This window comes from Prionailurus viverrinus, chromosome C1 (assembly GCF_022837055.1).
Source record: "Prionailurus viverrinus isolate Anna chromosome C1, UM_Priviv_1.0, whole genome shotgun sequence".
Taxonomy (NCBI): Eukaryota; Metazoa; Chordata; class Mammalia; order Carnivora; family Felidae; genus Prionailurus; species Prionailurus viverrinus.
This window is the reverse complement of record NC_062568.1, coordinates 199,507,613-199,529,172: the sequence shown is the minus strand read 5'-3', so window position 1 is coordinate 199,529,172 and position 21,560 is coordinate 199,507,613. Positions and strand designations below refer to the sequence as shown.

At 50.5% G+C, this 21,560-nt stretch overlaps 1 protein-coding gene across 1 annotated transcript; it reads left to right on the top strand.

The window, feature by feature from the left end:
- Positions 1–1,035: 1,035 nt before the first annotated feature.
- Positions 1,036–21,342, top strand: PINK1 (PTEN induced kinase 1). The gene is made up of 8 exons (XM_047869545.1): positions 1,036–1,511; positions 11,857–12,135; positions 13,729–13,829; positions 16,698–16,880; positions 17,404–17,567; positions 18,513–18,640; positions 18,935–19,171; positions 19,896–21,342. Exons 1-8 carry the CDS (start codon positions 1,116–1,118, stop codon positions 20,151–20,153), a joined length of 1,746 nt encoding a protein of 581 aa, XP_047725501.1. The 5' UTR covers positions 1,036–1,115; the 3' UTR covers positions 20,154–21,342.
- The last annotated feature ends 218 nt before the right edge of the window (positions 21,343–21,560 follow it).

Genomic DNA, 21,560 nt, shown 5'->3' with positions numbered 1-21,560 from the left:
GAAATAATGTAACGTTTGGGATTTACTTTCAAGTAATGGGCAGGAGGGTTAGTAGGAAGGTGTAATGGATTTTAAAAATGGCTATTTGTTGGTAATTGGTGATATGGGGTTCACCATATTCTATTTTTTGTGTATGCTTGAAATTTCCCATTAAAAAAAGCCAAGAAAAGGGAAGAAAAAAAGTCACTCAGAACAAATCCCTTTATCAGCCATTCCTAACAGTGGGTTTGGGGAACAGGACTCTGCCACTGTGACTTTGGGCAAGTTGTTCCCAAAGTCTTGGGGCCTCAGTTTACTCATCTGAAAAATGTAGCCTTTGGGTGGGAATTCTCTTGGAGAGTCCTAGGAAGCTACCAGGACTATGGGCTTGTAGAGAGGAGCCTAAGGGCATGAGTGGTGGGGTGGGCAAGGACCCAAAAATCAGGGCAACATGAACTTTAATCTCAGCTCTGACAACGAATGGGACCTCAGTCACTGCCCTTTCTTATTTTTTTTTAAATGTTTTATTTACTTTTGAGAGAGAGAGAGAGGCAGAACACGAGTGGAGGAGGAAGAGAGAGAGAGGGAGGCACAGTATCCGAAGCAGGCTCCAGGCGCCCAGCACAGAGCCTGACCCCAGCTCCAACTCACAAACTGTGAGATCATGACCTAAGCTGATGTCGGACACTCAACGACTGAGCCACCCAGGTGTCCCAGTCACTGCCCTTTCCATGCCTGTTTCCTTATCTGTAAAAATGACATTCCTATCTTTGTGCGAAAATTAAATAAATTAACAGATGTAAAGAGTCTGGCGCAGCGGGTGATAGTCAATAAATATTAGTTTCCTTTATCGGTTTCTCGATTTGGCCCAGGACCAGCGATGTTCACACTCAGAATTTCCCTAACGCTTAATCCCTCCACGCCGGGTTCAAAGTGCGCAAGAGCGAGAAACTACCCGTCGCGCAGGTGCGCACACGGCGCCCTCTCGCGCCCAGCCGGGGAACCGCTAGAGCGGCGGCCCCGCCCCGCCCCGCCCCTCGGCGCCTGCGCCTGCGTAGAGGCGCCGTCCCTGAAGTTTGTTGTGGTGCGCGGCGTCCCGGAGGCCTGCGGCCGGGGGACCGGGTCGCGGTGCCGCCATGGCGGTGCGACAGGCGCTGGGCCGGGGCCTACAGCTGGGTCGAGCGCTACTGCTGCGTTTCACGGCCAAGCCTGGCCCGGCCTATGGCTGGGGACGGCCCGAGCGGCCGGGCCCCGCGGCGGGATGGGGCCGCGGAGAACGCCGGGGTCAGACCGCGGGACCCGGCGCGGAGCCGCGCAGGCTCGGGCTCGGGCTGCCCGACCGCTACCGCTTCTTCCGCCAGTCGGTGGTCGGGCTGGCGGCGCGGCTCCAGCGGCAGTTCGCGGTGCGGGCCCGGGGTGGCGCGGGCCCTTGCGGCCGGGCCGTGTTTCTGGCCTTCGGTCTGGGCCTGGGCCTCATCGAGGAGAAGCAGGCGGAGGGCCGGCGGGCGGCGTCGGCCTGTCAGGAGATCCAGGTGGGCGCCGGCCGGGGGCGGGGCTAATGTGGGGGCGGGGCGAGGGGCGGGGCTGGGATCACCTGCTGCCTGGGGCCGCGGCAGGTCAAGCTCTACCTCTGTCAGAGCTGGAAATTCGTTGGAAATGACCAGTGAAGGTTCATTTGCGGTGATACTGATCTCCTGATATGGAGCCAGCACCTCACATTTTCCCTTCCTCAAACAGCACCTTTTCGTCGTTATGCTGCTAATTATAGCTCCCGCTGCACCAGGGCTAATGGCTCTGTGTTTAATTTTCTAAAATGTAATGACAGTTAAATCATAGCACTTCTGTTCCTGAGGTAGCTGTCATCCTCAGTTTATGGATGGGGAAAAGTACTCAGAGAGGTGGAGTAATTTGCTCAAAGGCACACAGCTAATAGAGGCCAGTACCCCAAGTCTGACTCTCCAAGGCCTGTGCCTTTAACCTAAGCCTCCACAGTTTAGCCAAGTTAGTGACATAGCTGAAGCCAAAGTAAAAACTATGAATAGCGGTAGAAAACAGGACCTAACAGTTTTTAGTTAACCTGTGTAAATTTATCAGGAGCCACTGAATAGGGGGTGGGGGTGGGGGTGGGAGTTGAGCTTTTCAAATGCTTAAAATAGCTCAGAGATCTGTGTTTCTGTTCAACCAAAATCTGTATTAGGCATCTGCAGAGAGACAGAACCAATAGCATGTGTTTATAAACAGATTTGTTTTAAGGAGTTGTCTCTGCAATTCCGGAGGCTGGCAAATCCAGAATCTGTGGGGCAGTTAGGTAGGCGGGAGACCCAGGAAGAGCCATTGTTGTGGTTCAAGTCTGAAGGCCATCCACTGGCCGAATTCCCATTTCTTCCAGGGGGGTTCAGTCTTCTTCCTGGGATTTGAAACCACTCACTGCGTTACTACAGTGCCTGCATTGTACAGCTTAGGGTGGAGGTCAGGGAAGGTCGTGTGACCTGCCCAGGGACACAGCTGGTCAAGGACTGAGCAATGTCTGCCGTGTTTTCTGGTTTCCAGCCCTTGTTCCAGTTCTCCTGACTCATCCATCACCAGAGTGTCTCATGTTTGAGCTCTGGCCAGTTTGGGTGACAGGTGATGTCTGGCCTAGTCCCCAGCTGCTGTCCTTGTCAGCAGGAGATGTAGATGTGGAAAACAGTATGGCAGTTCCCAAACAATTACAAATAGATTTCTCATTTGATTCAGCAGTTCCTCTTCTGGGTATGTGCCCAAAAGAACTGACAGCAGAGACTTGAGCAGATGTTTGTACACCCATGTTCACAGCAGCGTTGTTCACAATAGTCGGAAGACGGAAGCAGCCCACATATCCATGGATGGATGAATGGATAAACAAAGTGTGGTATCTAAATACAGTGGAGTATTATTCAGCCTTGAAAAGAAATTCTGACGCGTGGTAGAGCATGCATGGAACTTGAGAACATTATGCTAAGTGAAATAAGCCAATTACAAAAGGATAGGTGTTGGGATGCCTAGGAGTCTCTGTCGCTTAGGGGTTGGACTCTTCGTTTTCAGATTTTTTTTTAAGTAATCTCTACACCCAATGTGGGGCTCAGTCCTACAACCCCTGATATCAGGAGTCACATGCTCTACCGACGGAGCCAGCCAGACACCCCGAGAGTCCGACCTTTGTTTTTCTCTCAGAGAGAGAGAGTGCTTGTGGGGGAGAGGAGCAGAGAGAGAGAGGGGAAGGAAGGAAAGAAAGAAAACAAAAGAAAAGAGAAAGAAAGGGAAAGAAAGAAAAGAAAAAGAATCTTAAGCAGTCTCCACACTCAGCACAGAGCCCGACGTGGGGCTCCATCCCACGACCCTCGGATCATGACGTAAGCCGAAATCAAGAGTCACATGCTCAACCAACTTCCACCCAGGCGCCCCTCCCCCCCCACCCCCCAACAAGATCCAACTCTTGATGTCAGGTCTTGATCTCAGGGTCGTGAGTTCAAGCCCCTGGTTGGGTATGAAGCCCACTTTAAAAACACACACACAACAGGACAGATATTGTATGATTCCACTCATATGAAATACTTAGTCAATTCACAGAGACAGAAAATGGAATGGTGGCTACCAGGGACTGGAGGGAGGAGGGAATGGGAAGTTAATGTTAAGTGTATATAGAGCTTCAGTTTTGCCAGATGAAGAGAGTCATGGTGATGGATGGTGGTGATGGTGGCACAACCGGGTGAATGTGCTTAGTGCCATGGAACTGTACATTTAAAAATGATTTAAATAGTAAATAGTCATAGCAGCATTATTCACAGTAGCAAAATATTAAAAACAACCCGCACATCCTTCGGCAGGTGAATTGTTAAACTCTGGTACAGCCATACGGTGAACATTAAGCAATAACCAGGCATCAACTATTGATACAGGTAACAACCTCAAGGATATTATGCCTAGTGAAAAAGGTCCCAAAGGGGTATATACTGTGTGACTCCATTTATATAACATTCCTTTTTTTTTTTTTTTTAGTGTTTTTATTTATTTTTGAGACAGAGACAGAGCATGAGCAGGGGAGGGGCAGAGAGAGAGGGAGACATGGAATCCGAAGCAGGCTCCAGGCTCCAAGCTGTCAGCACAGAGTCCATTGCGGGGCTTGAACTCATGGACCGTGAGATCATGACCTGAGCTGAAGTCGGACGCTCAACCGACTGAGCCACCCAGGCGCTCCCATTTATATAATGTTCTTAAAGTGACAAAACTATAGAGATGGGGAACAGATCAGTGTGTTGCCAGAGGACGAGGGTGGCGAGGGGAGGTGCAGATACAAAAAGGTAGCACAAAGAGGTTCTTCAGTGATGGCACAGTTCTGAGTCTTGATCGTGGTGGTGACTGCACGAATCTGTACGTGGAATAAAACTGTGTAGAGCTGACCTCATCCCGGCGCGGTGGCAGCGCCCAGGGCAGAATTGGAGCAGGCTAAGAGAAGACTGGAGGGAGACTGAAGGAAGAGTTTGGGGGCTTTAAGAGTCCCTGCACCTGGCGGCCCCGGTCTGTCATGGGAGTCCTGGGGGCATCTGTGGCCTGAGCAGGGCGGTGGCCCTGGAGGGCAATCAGAAGAAGGAAAGGCCGCTGCTCCAGTTCCTGGCTGACCGCTTGTATGACGTGGAGGCTCTGCGAGAACACCTGTCCCGACAGCAGGTGTTGAAGGTGCCTCAGAAAACTGGACCCTTCACCTGCATCAAGGAGCATACTTGGAAGGTGCCCATTTCGTCCTGACGCAGGGGGCGCTGCCACGTTTCAGGACAAGGAGTGGATATGGTCAAACGAACGTGGCCATTTCTCTCTTGAGGTCTTGGAGTTTCAGGTGTTGCCTGTAGAGGCTGCCATGCCAGTGGCTGTGCCATCAGCTACCAGGGCCTGGACGTCTCAGACCTCCCTGCTGTGTCCAACCCGGCCCTCACTGGAACTTGTTGGAGGAGGTGCTGTCCAAATATGAGGTTCTGGGGGCTGACTGGGCACAGGACTCAGGTTGGGGCTGGAGGAGCAGCGTCCGGACACAGCCAGCCCCATCCCCGCCCAGCCCTCGACCCCCTCCCCATCAAGCCAGACCTCAGCGGGGCCCGGTGGAGAGTCCGATGGCTCTCCAAACTCCTGGCTTCCATCTGGGCTCACTCGACATGGGGGCTGGAGTGGGATGTGGGTTGTGGCACCAGCAGGCCAGAGGGGAGAGCGGGGGTTTGGGATATTAATTCCCCATCTCAGGGCCTGTGGCCGGCTGCACCCTGTGCTGAAAGGTCACAGCCCCGGTCATCCTGGCAGGCAGCTCTTTCCACCATGCTTCTCTCCTGGGTCTCATGAGCCTCCTGCCTCTCCAGACCTGGGGGAGGTAAGCAGCCCCAGGGATCTGTGCTCCCCGCCGGTTTCCCCGCACCTGTCCACAACCATGTCAAGAGACTCTTCTCAGAGTATCCGTCCTTGTTTGAGTGTGCTACTGTCTCCTGCCGGGACCCTGGCTGATACAGGGGTGCTACTGGCACCATTACGGGGATGGTTCTTTCCTGTGTGAGACTGCTCAGCTCACCGCACGCTGTAGCAGCCCGATTCACTGAATGCCGGTAACGCCCCAAGTTCCATGGTGTTCCCACTTATCGATTTATTGACTCAGCTCCAATTCGGCTTGTTGCTCTGCGAGAATTGACCTGGGCCTTTGAACTTGTTTTCCTTTGCTAGGTGTGTGACATGATTTGTCAGTAGAGGGCACCAGAGGGATTACAGGAGGAAAGGCTTCGGCTCGCTGGTTCCCTGAGGGGGTGCTTGCTTTGCCGACTCCTCGTTACCTGCATTGCTCGGGGCCACCCCAGCAGGTGACTCCCGAGGTGTCAGGCGCTCAGCTGCTTCGCCTGGCGCCCCCAGCCCCCAGGCAGTTTCGGAGAGGAGTGCCTCCACTGAGCCACCTCCCTGAGAATGAGTCTCCACCACAGAAAGGGGATTTCCAGTAAATACCAAGGCACCTTATCAGTGAATCCCTTGTTATTTCAATTTGCTGTTAAAGTCAGTAATCCTTTTTTTTATATAATTTTTTTAATGTTTATTTATTTTGAGAGAGAGAGTGTGTGAGTGGGGAAGGGGCAGAGAGACACAGGGAGACACAGAATTGGAAGCAGGCTCCAGGCTCCGAGCTGTCAGCACAGAGCCCAATGTGGGGCTCGAACCCACAGCTACACGATCATGACCTGAGCCGAAGTTGGACGCTTAACTGACTGAGCCAACCAGGTGCCCCAAGTCAATAATTCTTTATATTAAACTTCACCTGCTCAAAAACTTGCATAGAGCTGCACACTCACGAATGAATGCAGGTTTTAAAAGATGGTAAAAACTGAGTAAGGTCTGTGGTCTAGTTGATAGCACTGCACCAATTCACGTTCCCAGTTTTGATATTGTATCGCTGCTTTATAAGATGTCACCATGGGAGGCAACTGAAGGGACAGAGGACACTTTGTAGTTTTTTGGGTTTTTGTTGTAACTTCTTGTGAGTCTCATTCTTAAAGCCATGGTTGATAAAAGATTACAGAACATTGGTTCTGCTCTATGGAGTTTAGAAACCAGTTGGCACAGTGAGATCGTCTTTCTTTTCTATGTTTCTTCTTCCCTTCTTTCCTTCCTTCCTTTCTTCCTTAAGTTAAAAGTTATCATGAATTAGCTTATAGATACGAAGCGTTGTAGGAATCCTCCAGAAGGACAGGTTGCTGCAGGCTAGATGTCCAGGCTGGTTATCGAAGAGGGAGGAGCTCCAGTTGGGACTTGATGGATGAGTCGGGCTAAATAAACAAGGTGGAACAACACAATGGAATCAGGTCCAGAGAGAGGCCTATGAAAGGCGCTTGTGGGCAGATGAGTCCTGTGAAAGTTTTCACAAATAGGAAACACCCAGCCAAGGTGCTGAGTAAGCTGTTAGGTGTTTGAACAGAAGAGTGATGTGTGAATGTGAAACTGGTAACCAGAGGGTTAATGGGACTAATAAACACAACAGCAACCTTTTACCCAGACCTTTTCCACTTGCCTTTATTATTTTTAAATGTTTATTTGCTTTGAGTGAGAGCACGCTTACAGGGGAGGGACAGAGGGAGAGAGAGAATCCCAAGCAGGCTCTGTGCTGTCACCACAGAGCCTGACATGGGGCTCGATCCCACGAACTGTGAGATCATGACCTGAGCCAAAATCAAGAGTTGGATGCTCACCCGACTGAGCCACCCAGGCGCCCCTCCGCTGGTCTTTAAATATCCCTGACTCTCTTCCTCTGGATAGCTGGATTTGAGGCTTGGGTTCTCGTCTCAGACTTAGGTGGCCTCTCGAGAAAACCCTTGACTTGCTGCGCATCCACTGTCTCAGTGACTGATTTTGCTGTGAGCCAACGGGAGCTCTCTGCCTGTGGTTCCTCAGCCCCCAGCCGGTTCTGGGAGTGTGGTGACCAGTCCAAGCGACTGCCTAGGCTCTTTGTCCTAGGGACTGTCCCCAGAGCCCAACCCCAACTGGGCACTGCCAGCCTTGGGGACCCAATTTAACTTTTGCAGCGAGGAAATGGTTTTCGGCTTCGGGTGGACAAGCCTCTTGATGAGTACTTGACATGCAAGGGCACGTGAGCGCATTTCCTCTTCCCACTGGGTGCCTCCAAACAGGGGGCTTTGGTGTGGATCTCTGCGCCCCCTGGTCTGAAAGTTGACTAGGAAGCTGTTTGGGTCAGACAACGAAGCCTTGGCTTTGGGGCAGGAACCAGTGCTCCCAGAGGCACTCAGTGCTTCATTTGGTTTGTTTGTTGCTGCAGCTTTTGGTATATTTGGACAAAACCAGCCGTATTCTGATCGGAAAATGGAAAGTGAATTTGATCCCCGAATGCAGCCCTTTGGTCTGTATTCTCCAAAATTGGGCAGTTCTTGCTTTGCAACACTGCTTTCCCACAGTATTCATTAGACTGGAGAAAAATGACCAATCAGTGGATCCATAAATTATGATATATTTGGAAACTAGGCCTTTAAGATTTTGTTTGCATCTTTTTTTTTAATGTTTACTTATTTATTTTAAGGGGGTGGGAGGAGAGAGAGAGAAAGAGACAGACAGACAGACAGAGACAATATCCCAAGCAGGCTCCATGCTCAGCTCAGAGCTCGACTGTGAGATCATGACCTGAGCCAAAATCAAGAGTTGGACACTCAACTGACTGAGCCACCCAGGTGGCCCAGATTTTGTTTGCATCCTGCTTGTGTATCTGTATGTGTGTCCATGTGTGTTGTAAATGTGAGATTTTTTTCTCTACCTGTGGATGGTGCTACTAAAATTAATTTGACAAAGAGGTCAATGTAGTTGGTTTAAAGGCAAGTGCTTGTAAGAATTAGGCATTCCAAAACTGAGAAAAACACTTTTAAGTTCATGTGAGTTGGGAAAATATTCAATATTAAAGCTAATTCAGGGTTGTTGGTTTAATTAAAATGGACGTGTTTTTAAAGTTTTCAATAGTAGATGTAGGAGGTACAACTGTTGTTTGTTCTGCCTGTGTTTACTGCAAGTCAATAGGTTCATGTTATAAGTGTTTTGGTAATCTAAACATAATCACTGAGAACTAACATGGGTTTCTTTTTGGCTTCTATTAAGGGAAACAACTCTGTATGCAAGGGAATTGAGACTGGTTATTTAAAGAAGGAAAACTTAGGACAAAACCTGATTTTAAGAAGTTGTAGAAGATTTGTGAGAAGGAAATCTTTGGAAAGGAATTTTGTGCACGGTCGGGACTAAGATTATGGAGATGAGTCCATAAAGAAGTTTTTTAGGGAGTGGTCGACACCTGGGGAAGAGAAGGCTGGTTGAGAGAACAGGATCAGGCAGAGGTTGAGCAGTGACACAACCTCAACAGAAGCCTCAGCTGACTCTCTGAGGAGTTTCCAGAAGTTGGGTTCCTCTTTAGAACCAGCCTAAACTGGGGCAGAGGGCTGGACTTTCATACACTTGTACTGAATGGCCATTAGATGAGACCTCCTGGGAAGAGGGCATGGCCTGGACAAGGCAGGTGTCTTCAGTCAATGCCCTCCCTCGTGAGCCCTGAGAGCTAAGAACCATTAGCAGCATGCCCACCAGCTGAGGGTCCTTCATTCCTGATGGGGGTTCTGGTCAGCACATCCCAGCACAAGGACTCAGCTCCATGCAGCACCCTGGATGGCCCCGTCTCAGTAAGTGTATGTCAACATGGGCAGTGACAGGGAGGGACAAAGGAGGGACTACATACCATTTTTCAAAAATTCGCCTTGTTGGAATGAATGAGTTTTGCTATCAGAAGTACATCAATATAAGATTAGAATTTGGTTTTCCTGTTACAAACGACAGTTTTCTGGGGCGTCTGGGTGGCTCAGTTGGTTGAGCATCCAACGTGGGCTCAGGTCATGATCTCATGGTTTGAGCCCCACGTCAGGCTTTGCACTGACAGATCAGCACCTGCTTCAGAGTCTCAGGTCCCCCTCTCTCTCTGCCCCTCCCCCACTCGAGAGTTCATGCACTCTCTCCCTCTCTCTCAAACATAAATACTGGGGTGCCTGGGTGGCTCAGGTGGTTACAGTTACACGTCTGACTCTGGATTTTAGCTCAGTCATGATCTCACAGTTGGAGAGTTCAAGCCCCACACTGGGAGCCTGTTTGGGATTCTCTGTCCCCCCCTGTCTCTGTCCTTCCCCCGCTCGTGCTCACGCTCTATCAAATAAATAAACTTAAAAAAAAAATAGTAAGTAAAGCCTTCTGATATTTCTGACCAACTTCCCAAGATTCAACTTCTAAATGAAATCTTTTTTTTTTTTTTACTAATTAGGCTTATTTGGTATGTCAAATTACATGGGAAGCACTGACAAATAAGTGAGGATAAACCTTAGATTGTATGAGTAGATGCTATAACTCTTCCAGAAACTGTATAAAATTCCTAAGGTTTTGATATGTCCTGGGGTAATGTCATCATTTGTAATTCCAATTATTGACCAATTATTGAATTATTGGTCACAGAAAAACCATGGCCATTTTTTTAGTTTTCTGTCATTTATAGTTATTGTTTTACTCTGATGCTATTATAGATGGGTTTCAGCTTAAGGAGATTCATGGGAAGGACTTTTGACAAATACGGGTCTCTCATACCAGCAAGATGATAAAGCCAAACTGAGTAAGAACTTCTGGAACTAACAGGAAAACCATTCAAACAGAGCAAGAATTAGTAACATGGGACTGAATGAATTGAGGAAGATAATTACTCTTGATTGAAACGCTGCTGGTTCTCTAATGTTTGCTCTTCCAGATTTAAGGAAAGTGTTTTTCTCTTAAGCTATTATGAGTTGCAGAAATTTGGTAGAATAATCCCTTTGTAAACAAACATGATACATTTATCTTTTTCTCCCCACCTGATCCCTCCAGATTCGGAAACTCTCAGTGAGTATTCTTATATTTTCATGGCAATGTATGTATTTGTATACGTTCAGTAAGAATCTGTTCTTAGGACAGGACACATTTGGAAACATTGGTTATATTATCAGGGCTTTGACTGGACTATCATATTTGAGGGAGACGTGCATTGACTCAGATATGAGCAGACAGCTTTAAGGAACTAAGGCTGACGTTTTGGAGCCAATGAAGTGCCTTGGAAAAATCAGCTTTGTACTTGCTTACAGGGTTCCCAGCAGGTCATTTTCTGGCAGGTGCAGGAACCTCAGGATATTTTAGGGACCTCAAGAAGAGAGGAACTTACCCAAATCAATAGGTATTGCAGACAGAGTCTGATGGCAAGTACTTGGCTTGGCTTCTTAGCCCTGAGAGGCTATTAAAAGTTCAGTCTGAAATTCTTTGAGAAGTTCCAGCAAAGCAGATTTAAAAAAAAAAAAAAAAAGGCAAACTCTATATGGCTAGTCACTCTTGCAGTGCTCATGGAAATAATTAGGCCAACGTTGTTAAAGCTGGAGTCTTAATTTGGTTATCTTTGGTGGAAGTGGGGGTGATTTTAGGAAAAACAATCAGACCTTTGTGGACGTTAGATTAACTGTGTTTGGATGTTTTTGTTTGCCTCTTAAACTGGGCTGGATTGTGAATTCTGATTTCCTCCAGTGTCTGGTTATGATTCTCCAAACTAAGGTTTCCAATTTTCTCCTATTCCCATTCCCTAACACTGCCCTTTCTCCTGAAGCCCTGCAAACTGCACACTTGAGGTAGACTTCAGGCAGTTTAGGATTATTAGAGCCGTGTTGGAACCCAAGGAGGTAGCCGGTGCCCACGGCCCAGGACACCAGAAATCAGACTGTTTGATTGCCCAGGGGGAACAATCGGGCAGATCCGGCCGCTCGGCTGGCAGCCCGTACAAAGCCTCCAAAACCCTTTGGGACGGCATTAGTAGCAGACACAGACTTGCCCAAACACCACCCTCGGATTCCTCTGAAGACCGAAGGAGAGCTGCCCGTCCACAGCTCCCGAGAACCACCCAGTGGCAGCTGCCTGCCAGGGTCCTTGCACGACAGAGAGTGGTCTCTGAGATCAGAAGCCTCTGAGATTGTGCCGGGAGCTCAACAGGCAAGGTGTGCCAGCTGCAGAATTTAGAAGTTTTGGCCTCTTAACTAACAAGTGTTCTGTGTTGGGCCGTCTCTGTTTGCAGCGAAGGTACAGAGTTTGAGAAAACGTTCTTCCGAATAACGGGAGAGAAAGGTAGGTGGCCTGAGCCCAGGATGAGCAGTAAAACCCAGTTTGGTTGTGCTTTTATTAGCTCTCGATCCTGTCGGTGAAGACCTTGCCTGGCTCTGCCTCTCCCCCACTCCCCCGACTTCCCTTTACTTGAGCTTTATTAGGCACCTTGGCTCATCGCGCCTGTTTTGTTCCTCACAGGCAATTTTCACCCAGAAAAACAAGCTGCTCCCGGACCCACTGGACACCCGATGCTGGCAGGGCTTCCGGCTGGAGGAGTATGTGATAGGACAGCCCATTGGCAAGGGTTGCAGCGCAGCTGTGTACGAAGCCACCGTGCCTGTGCTGCCCCAGAGCCTGGAGGTGGCAAGGAGCATCGGGCTTCCTGGCAGAGGCCCAGATACCGCTCCCCAGGAAGAGGAGCCGGCTTCCCGGGCCCCTGGCTTTCCCTTAGCCATCAAGATGATGTGGAACATCTCGGTGAGGAGGGGGCCTTTCGCCTTTGGGTTGGGCGTTTCTCAAAACGCCAGTCTTGGTGGACCCGATAGTGCCCTTTACCGGGAAGTAGACGGGCGGAGTCTCCACAGTACAGGCGCCTCAAATTGTGACAGTCGGCGAATCGCCTGGGGATCGGGTTAAAAGGCAGATTCTGGTCAGCTGGTCTGGGGTCGGGGCTGAGATGCTGCCTTTCTCACAAGGTCCCTGGTGATGCCCGTGCTTCTGGTCTGTGCACCACACACGGGTGGCAAGGGCCTGAGCACCTGGGTTCTCATTTGTCAGTGCTGGTCCATTAGCTGGATTCAGGTGCGCAGTTTACCGCCACCCTCCCTCTTTCCCCTGACCTGCCTCACTCGAGAGGAGAGGCCACACGCCTGTCCTCCAGACTCCCCCTTTAGCCTCACCTCCAGATCACAGGCTTGCTTGTCACCTCCCTGCCCTCAACTCTGGAAGGACGCAAAGCTTTGGGAAATTGAGTTTTTTCCCTCCACAAAAACAGATTTCTGTCTAATTTCTTTCCCTTTTCACTATATAGATGGGTTTAGAAAATTAATTAAGACCTAATGTTCTTTCTCCTTCCCAGAGCATCCGTCCAAGCCTAAGAATGGGACACAGCTCATACTGGACATTAAAGAATGCAGTTTCTTTCTTTCTTTTTTAAAGATTTTATTTTCAAGTAATCTTCACATCCAACGTGGGGCTTGAATTCAACAACCCCGAGATCCAGAGTTGCACGCTCCACTGACTGAGCCAGCCACGTGCCCCAAGAACGCAGTTTCTTGTTTTGATCTGGGGGATGAAGGTTATTAGACTATTGCCCTTCCCAGCTGGCTAATAGCTAACAAGTAGCCAAGTGCTTGGCCTGGGAAACATCCAGTGTTGGCATCAAACCTCCACTGATGGGCATGGCACCTACTGTGCTCACAAAAGCTAAAAGACTTAATTCCTGTAGGGTTCCTAACAGGTTCCACAGGGCGTGAGTGCCATTCATAATGAAACGAGGAAATAGGGTGTTTTTCCTCGAGTTTGGCTCTTTCTACTGGAGGGGTGGGGAGGGCTGTCCTGTGATTCAGCACCACTTTATCCAGGGCGAGTTTGTCCAGCTCTGCCTGTCTGCTGAAGGCAGCCTGCCAGGGGGAGTCTTCGTGTTCCAGTGGCCAGTTTTGAGCCTGGTGGGGACTGGAGGCATTGATGGCAGTGAGAAAGATCCCTGACCGTGACCATCTTGCCATCCCTTCCTGCCCTGGGCACCTGAGCTGCCCGGAGATTGAGGTGGGGTGTGGCAGCCCCCTGGGAGGTGGTGGGGGACAGTATCTCTTCCCTCTCAGGAGAGACTAGGCTTGGCTTGCCCCTATCTTGAATGTCAAAACCAATTCTAGAGGCACCTGGCTGGCTCGGTTGTGGAGCATGTGACTCTTGATCTTGGAGTTGTGTGTTCAAGCCCCACGTTGGGTATAGAGATTACTTTAAGATTTTTTTTTTTTAATTCTAGGCAGTAGCTGTCTGGTCCAGATTACAAGGAAGACTCGGACTTGCTCTAGTCCACGTAACCCTGAATTCATGATTGTGTTCCAGGCAGGCTCTTCCAGTGAAGCCATCTTGAACACAATGAGCCAGGAGCTAGTCCCAGCTAGTCGAGTGGCCTTGGCCGGGGAGTACGGAGCAGTCACTTACAGGTACGCACCCCTCTGCCCACCGGACTGGTTGTGAGTTACGCGAGAGCAGAATCCTCCCCTGTGTCCTCCGTGTGGCGTCATGTCGATCCTAAATGCTCACTGAATGATGCGGCGAATGATGGATTTGTAGTTGCTGGATAATTTCACTTGGAGAGGATTGCAGATCATCTGACCCCAACTGAAGATCTCCCAGAGAAGGCCATCCAAAAATGCCCAATTCAGAATGTTGGAAAGTTGATCTGATTGCTCTTAAGCAATGCCCGGGTGGAATGCCGCCTCCCTGTCGCTGAACTCCATCCCCAGCAGAGGTAGCACTCATTCCACTAACGGCGGCAATGCCAAGAGATTAAAAGGTGGGGGGCTTGGTCCCCAAGAGTTCTGTGTGTGACAGAGGAGCCGGACAAGGTGGGAGCAGAGGCCGGGGAGGTAAGCGCTACCTACGGCCGTGTGTGCTCAGGCGCTGGGGGAGCGCGAACGGATGGGCCTCTGGAAGCGACCATCAGTGCTGCCTTTGGAAGGATGAGGAGGCACCACCTGGGCAGGAGGGAAGGCAGAGAGGCCTCCTCCACAGAGAGAAGGGGTGGATGGCAGCCCATGCTCCTCGTGCTTTGTAAGCGCCAGATGTGCGGTGGTGAGGACCGACGCTGAGCGGGTGACAGAGACACGTGTGGTCACTTCACGATTGTGGACCGCCAGCAGGGGCTGCATTTGGCAACTTACTGGAGGGTTAGTTTCTAGACCCAGTGCTGTCAGAAACGGGAAGGTAGACACAGGGACTTGAGAAGACGCATGGAAAGCCCCTTCTATGGTTTGGAAGGCTCCCCATGACTGGGGGTTCTTAGTATCGTCCTCCTCTGCTTAGTCCTTCGTAGGGAAAAGTGGGTGTCTGCATGTCTGCTGCTTTCTGAGGGGTACAGCTGTCTTCAGGCGGCTTTCTGTGTTCACCTCAGCCTGCTGACATGCTGTCGGGTAGCTCGTGTGAGCACCAATGCCTCTGTGGTGGAGGGGCCGCCCAGACCTCCCATCTGAAGTGGTCCTTGTCTCTCACCAGTCCCTTACCCTGCTTTAATTTGTCTTCACGGCATTTATCCCCATTTGACCTTAAATCACAGATGTCTGTCTATTCTCTCTCCCGCTGTCCTAGAAGCTCTTGAGGGCAGGGCTTTTCTGTTTTGTTTGCTGTGTACCCTTGCAGCTCAGTAAATGTCCATTGGATGATTCCATGAATATGGCATCAGTGACTCAGGAGGAACGGTCTCAGTCCCTGAGAGCATTTCTGTTTCTACCTAGCCTCTGCTCATCTAGGGACCTCAGGCTCAGACCTTTGTGATCTGCTCCTCCCACTTCTCCCCCCGACGCTTACACTCTGTGCTCCACCATATTGAATCCATAAGGCCCGCCTCCAAATGCACCGCACTCCTCCTTGCCTGTCTTCCTACGTTGCAGTTAGCTGTACTTGGGCTGCCCTCCCCACAGCCTCCTGTCCCACTCCAGGTCTCCACACACACATACCTTACACGGACACCCTCATCCCCAGGCTCCCATGGCAACCGAGCCGAGCTTTCCCACTGTGGCACAGACGACCCTGAACTGTGATCCTCCTGATTCTATTACTAGCTCCGGTGCCCCAAGGCTAGGAACACTTTAACTCCCTTGATTGCACGCAGGGGTGCACTCAGATGGACTGGAGAGCGAGAGCAGTAGGAGGCCACCTGTGGACTGGCTCTACAAAGCTCGGGAACTGAGGCGGATCTTCGGACGGGGGTGGCCATCTTGCTCCCTCAGTGTTGTCTTCGTGTTTTTGGGTTTCTCCTCCACTCTGAACTCTCTCACCCGGTGTCCTTCTTTCTTCCCCCATAGCTCTTCTGTTCCTGTGTGCCTTTGATCACATGGGTGACTTTTGGCCGGCACCTTCCACCGTCAGTTCCATTGCTGACTGCTAGATTACCACCATGTTTTTTCATTAATGTTCCTCCAAGAGAGAATCTAACCAGCCCCCTTCCCTTTTCCCACCAACCGTTTTGGGTCTCCGATGTGACTGCAGGCTCCTTGCCCTTAGGTCAGGTGCCCACCCAGTCAGTAGTGCCTGAGGGGTGGGGCTGATACATAGCAGGCCGACTCCCACTATCCAGAACATGGCCACTGTGCGCCAGCAGGCCTGTGGGTGTGGGGATCCCTGAGGAGGAGGTCTGGGCAGGCAAGTGATGGCTGTACTACAACCTGCATCTGTGCCGATTCATTTATTCAACCAAGGTTTATTGAGCTCATACTCCATGTTAAGGGTTAGAACTTGGCAATCATAGGGGCGTCTGGGTGGCTCAGTCAGTTGAGCATCTGACTTTGGCTCAGGTCATGATCTCGCAGTTCACGAGTTGGAGGCCTGCATCGGGCCGTGTGCTGACAGCTCAGAGTCTTGAGCCTGCTTTGGATTCTGTGTCTCCTCTCTCTGAAATAAACATTGAAAAAAAAAACACCTTGCAATCATAGAGATTCTGGGTCCTTTGTAAGTATTAACAACCTTACAAGGTGTGTTACTACCCTATTCCCTTTGGCAGTTGAGACTGAGCGCAGAGAAGTAACCTAACCAAGGGCTTACAGTGGCCGACCTGGAACTCAAACCAGAGTCAGATTCCAGAGTCTCTTGACCACTGTATTCTGCAGCATGGGATGGATGGATGGACAGATGGATGGGCCAGCAGAGTCCTCAAATGTGATTAGTCATCTTTATGGGTTTGTTTTTTCACTCTAACACCAGGCTCTGCACCTGACACAAAGCAGATCTGTACTGTTTGATTAAAATGGGTGATTAAATGTCAGTATTTATCGTGGTATAATTATCTTTCCGTTGGTCTCATTTGGCTGAACTAGAAAGTCCAAGGGAAGTCCCAAGCAACTGGCCCCTCACCCCAACATCATCCGGGTCTTCCGTGCCTTCACCTCTTCTGTACCACTGCTGCCAGGGGCCCTGGTCGACTACCCTGATGTGCTGCCGCCACGTCTTCACCCCAAAGGCCTGGGCCACGGGCGGACGCTCTTCCTCGTTATGAAGAAGTAAGTAGGAGGCGGCCCCTGGCCCTGTGCACCTGCAGCCCCCGGGGTGGCAGGGAGGAGGCACCTCGTCCTTCTGTAGGGCAAGGCCACGGTGAGGGCAGACTGCCCTAGAGAGCAGCGTCCCTTTAGGATGATTTTTCATGAAAATAGAACTTCGTCTTCACTTAGAACATAGTTTTCACCTTGTGTTTTTAGTACATTTGATTCTTGCTCCTTCTCTATGGCTTGCCCTACCAGTTGTGTGTGTCTTAACACAGAAAGTTCTCTCTCCTTGCTCTCTGTACCTACTGGCATTGCTGTAATGGGCATTTTAAGGAAAGAGTGTCTGCTCCATTACTTTCATCACATGGGGCCCGAGCTCTCACTTCCTAATTCAGGGTAATGGGTGGGAACAGAAAGGATACTTGAGGGAGAAAAGATTAAGAAACTCCACAATGAGGAAGCATCGTCATCCTAATCGTAAGTAAGATGCTGGGGACCAATGATGTGTGATAGCCAGAGGCCCTGTCACCCTCTCCACCAGCTACCCCTGCACCCTGCGCCAGTACCTTCGTATGAACACCCCGAGCCCCCGCCTCGCCACTGTGATGATCCTGCAGCTCCTGGAGGGGGTGGATCATCTGGTTCAACAGGGCGTCGCACACAGAGACTTGAAATCTGACAACATTCTCGTGGAGCTGGACGCAGGTGGGTCCCTGCCCTACCTCACAGCCATCCGGGGCGCCCAGACTCATGTCTGCAAACATTTAAGGACCCTTCAGGTCCTTTTTGACTTTGTATGTTCTGTTACACGTTGTCTTAATTTCACTCCATGCACAAGAGGGGAGCAATCTCTCCTTCAAAATGGAGGCCTTTGTTCTCTTTGTAGGGCTTGTGGAATGATTCCTTTCTGTGGCCCACTTACAGAACACAAGACTCGGTGGCAGAAGTTCTCTTAAAGTAAAAGAGAGGTAGACTGTAGCTCAGTAGAAAAAAGCATTTTCAGACAGTGAGAGCTGTCCAAAGATAAGCCCAGCTGCCCCTGGGGATCCCAAGTTCCCCACGCTGGAGGCACTGAAGTAGAGGCTAGATGGCCCCTTACCTGGGCTGTTTTAAAGGAGATCTGTATGTCTGCTAAGTTTTGAACTAGATTGAAAATAAGAGGCAATTAAATTGCTAGAGGAACTAGGTTTTTAAAGGAAGTCTGCGTGAATACTTTTACAGACAACTAAATCCTAATGGACCGGTTTCTTGGGTTTGGATTTGGGGTTTCAAGTTCAGATCAGATTCTTGGGGTGGTAAGAGCTCTTAGAGATCATCTGAGCCCAGCACCATCTGCTGAGTAAACCATGAGCAGCTCCTTCAGTCCTGGGCTAGCTCCGATTACTTGCTTAGATTGAGCCAAGCTTTTATCCAGTTCTTTGTTTGGGGGCTTTGATTTCCTGGAGGCATTTCCGTGCTCACTTAGCTGGCCCTCCCGTTGAGCTCTCTGGGGACAGGGTAGCCATCCAGGCCTGGCCAGCCTGCGCTCCTGGACCAACATGGAGTCCTTGTAAACCTCTCTCACCCATGTCTTGACGGTGGCCATGGTAGGGATCATAGGAAGGCCTCTCAGAGGGGCCAGTCACTTACCTCTGCCTGTCCCTTCCCCAGATGGCTGCCCCTGGTTGGTGATCACAGATTTTGGTTGCTGCCTGGCTGATGAGCGCATTGGCCTGCAGCTGCCTTTCACCAGCTGGTATGTGGACCGGGGCGGAAACGGCTGCCTGATGGCTCCTGAGGTGAGTCCGCTGAGCAGGTCTTGTGCCATCAGCAAACGTACTTCTCCACCGTGCTTCCACTGAGCGGACAAGACTGACTTCCTCATTATTTACTCAACACCTCCATCTTTTCTGACCCTTAATTTGGCACAAGTCCCCTGCAACCTGACTAGATTCTCGTGGGTCCTAGCCACAGCTCAAATTCTGGGTTCTTGGGACAGAGTTCCGATCAGCCCAGGAGTCAGATGCTGTGCCGGAACATGAATGCGTTCTAGGTGCCAGCAGCGTGAAGCTCACTCATTGCTTTCCTAACAGGTGTCCACAGCCTGCCCGGGCCCCAGAGCAGTGATTGACTACGGCAAAGCCGATGCCTGGGCAGTGGGTGCACTCGCCTACGAAATCTTCGGGCTCTCTAATCCCTTTTACGGCCAGGGCAGGGCCCACCTTGAAAGCCGCAGTTACCAGGAGGCTCAGCTGCCTGCACTGCCCAAGTCGGTGCCTCCAGAAGCAAGACAGTTGGTGAGGTCACTGCTCCAGCGAGAGGCCAGCAAGGTGAGGCTGTCCCCAGGTCTTGCAGGAGTTGTGTGAAAGTTCATGTTCCAGAGTAAAGACCAGGTTTGGGCAAGACTAGAGTCACCAAGTTTGTACAGGAGAACAAACTTTAGTATAAATAGGAATAGGGGAGATAGCCACCAGCTTACAGTTCCAGCAATGCAACTTGTCTTGGCTTCAGTGGCTTCAGTTACTTAGAGGGAAGAAGATGCATTTTTAAGAAGTGTTTAACAGAGTTGTAGCTTCTAGGAACAGCCGACATCTAATGAAACAGAGGTGAGGCCTCGCCCAAGAGCAGATCTGGACCTGCCCAGGCCCAGGCCAGGCGGCATGCCTAGGGAAGAGCACAAAGGCAGACACGGTTCAAACCCCTGTCCTCCCGCCTCCCTGCCACCGCACAGCATGTGCTCAGTGCCACCAGTTACTAAGTGAGGAGAGGTCTAAGGCGGCTCGTGGCCCTTCCTTGACGGGGAGACTATTTCCACGACACATGTGGCCTGCGGTACCTTTGTGCACCTGGAAAAGCCTGCAGCATGGAGGGCGAGCAGCCAGCGTGTGTCAGGAGAGCGAAGGGTGTTGTAGGAAGGAGAGACATAGGGGTGGACAAGAATTTGGGGCCGGAGAAGGGAAGACCCTGAAATGAGGATTCATTAACGGATCGGGTTTGGGGCCACATGCTTTGCCAGCCACATGTTCTAAGCTTCCGCTTCCCTGCCTGTTGCAGAGACCGTCTGCCCGAGTGGCTGCTAATGTGCTTCATTTAAGCCTCTGGGGGGAACACACCCTGGCCCTGAAGAATCTGAAACTAGATAAGATGGTCGGCTGGCTCCTCCAACAGTCCGCTGCCACTTTACTGGCCAACAGGCTCACGGAGAAGAGCTGCGTGGAGACAAAGATGAAGATGTTATTTCTGGCCAACCTGGAGTATGAAACGCTGTGCCAGGCAGCCCTGCTCCTCTGCTCCTGGAGAGCAGCCCCATAAGGGCCCTGCTGTAGCTGAATTACTAAAAGAACTTAGCAGCATCCGTGTGGTGATGGTCTGTGAATGGGCAGAGCTCCCAGGAGTGAGGGCGGGAGCAGAACAGATGGCGTAGGGAGGGCTGGTCAGCCCCGGAGAAGGCCTCTGGTTTGGCAAATGGAAGGAACAGCTAGCTCACGTCCAAGTTCAGTCCGTAGCTACTAACTCACCCTAGCCGTGCCATCTTAGGTGCCTCACGTAACCTGTGTGGTCTGACGTTCTCACGGGCAGCGTCCAGGAGCTGGCAAACGGACTGTCTCGTAGCGCAGAAGCAGTCTTAAATATGTAAATACACCGAAATTTGAATTTCACGGGTAACTCATATTTTAATTTTTTCCAACTATTTGAAAACCCGAAAAACAGGCAGCAGGCCAGGCTGGCCCACAAGTCAGAGTTTGCCAACCCCTGGTCTAGATGAATTCAAAAGGCCTAATTCTAAAAAGACACCCTGATTAATCACAAGGCCCCTCGTGTGTAAATGCTAACAGAAGGTGAGAAGACCGGAGTGCACAGCCGGAGGCACACATTCTCTGCAGCAAATGAGGGGGAGTGAGGTGTTACCTGCTGACCAAAGGCCCTCACGGACCTCTGTGAAGCCGGTGGCTGAGCTGGTCTGTTAGGTCTGGAGGTGAGGCCGAGTGAGGCCCAGACGTGTGCCTCCCCCCTCACCTTCCAGAGGGCCCAGCAAGGCCCTGCCTGTCGGTGGCAGAGCATGACTCCAGGAAGGGACTGCGGCTTGTTTGAAAGTGGCAGCCATGAATCAGCCTGTGTGCTTCCTGAGCTAAGGCAGACATCTGCCCGGGTCGGTATATGCGGGTGTCAGAATGAAAACATCCAGTGAGGCCTGAGAAGTAGGAAGCCTCTGCACTTCAGTCAAGCATTCTGGAAAGCTCTGGGGTGTGTCTGCGGAAGCATTTCCACTGAGCTCCTCCAGCTACTAAATTGAGTCTAGTGGAACTAGAAGTAATGAAGAAATGGAAGTTAACCGTGTAGTGTTTTATTGCTAATCTGCCTTTTGACCAGCATTTCTTACAGAAATCGTGAAGAATTAAATGCACGTTTTCAACTGCAGAAGATGTTATTTGCTTTGAATTGAATACGTGGCTTTAAGAGTGATCTTTACACCATAATAAAGAGAACAATGAGGAAGGGATTTCACGTGATTTTACACCTGCTTTTTAGGACTACAGCTACTGCCTAAAGCAGGGTGAACGTATATTTTAGTTCCTTTCAAAGAAGCAATTCTGTGATTCTATTAAGTCAAGCACTGTTACCCCAATTTCCCCACCGGCCTCAGTGCGTTATTAACCTTCTTTTCTCCCCCAAGAAGTGAGGAAGTGTCGTGATTTCACACTTAAGGAAAATACGGTT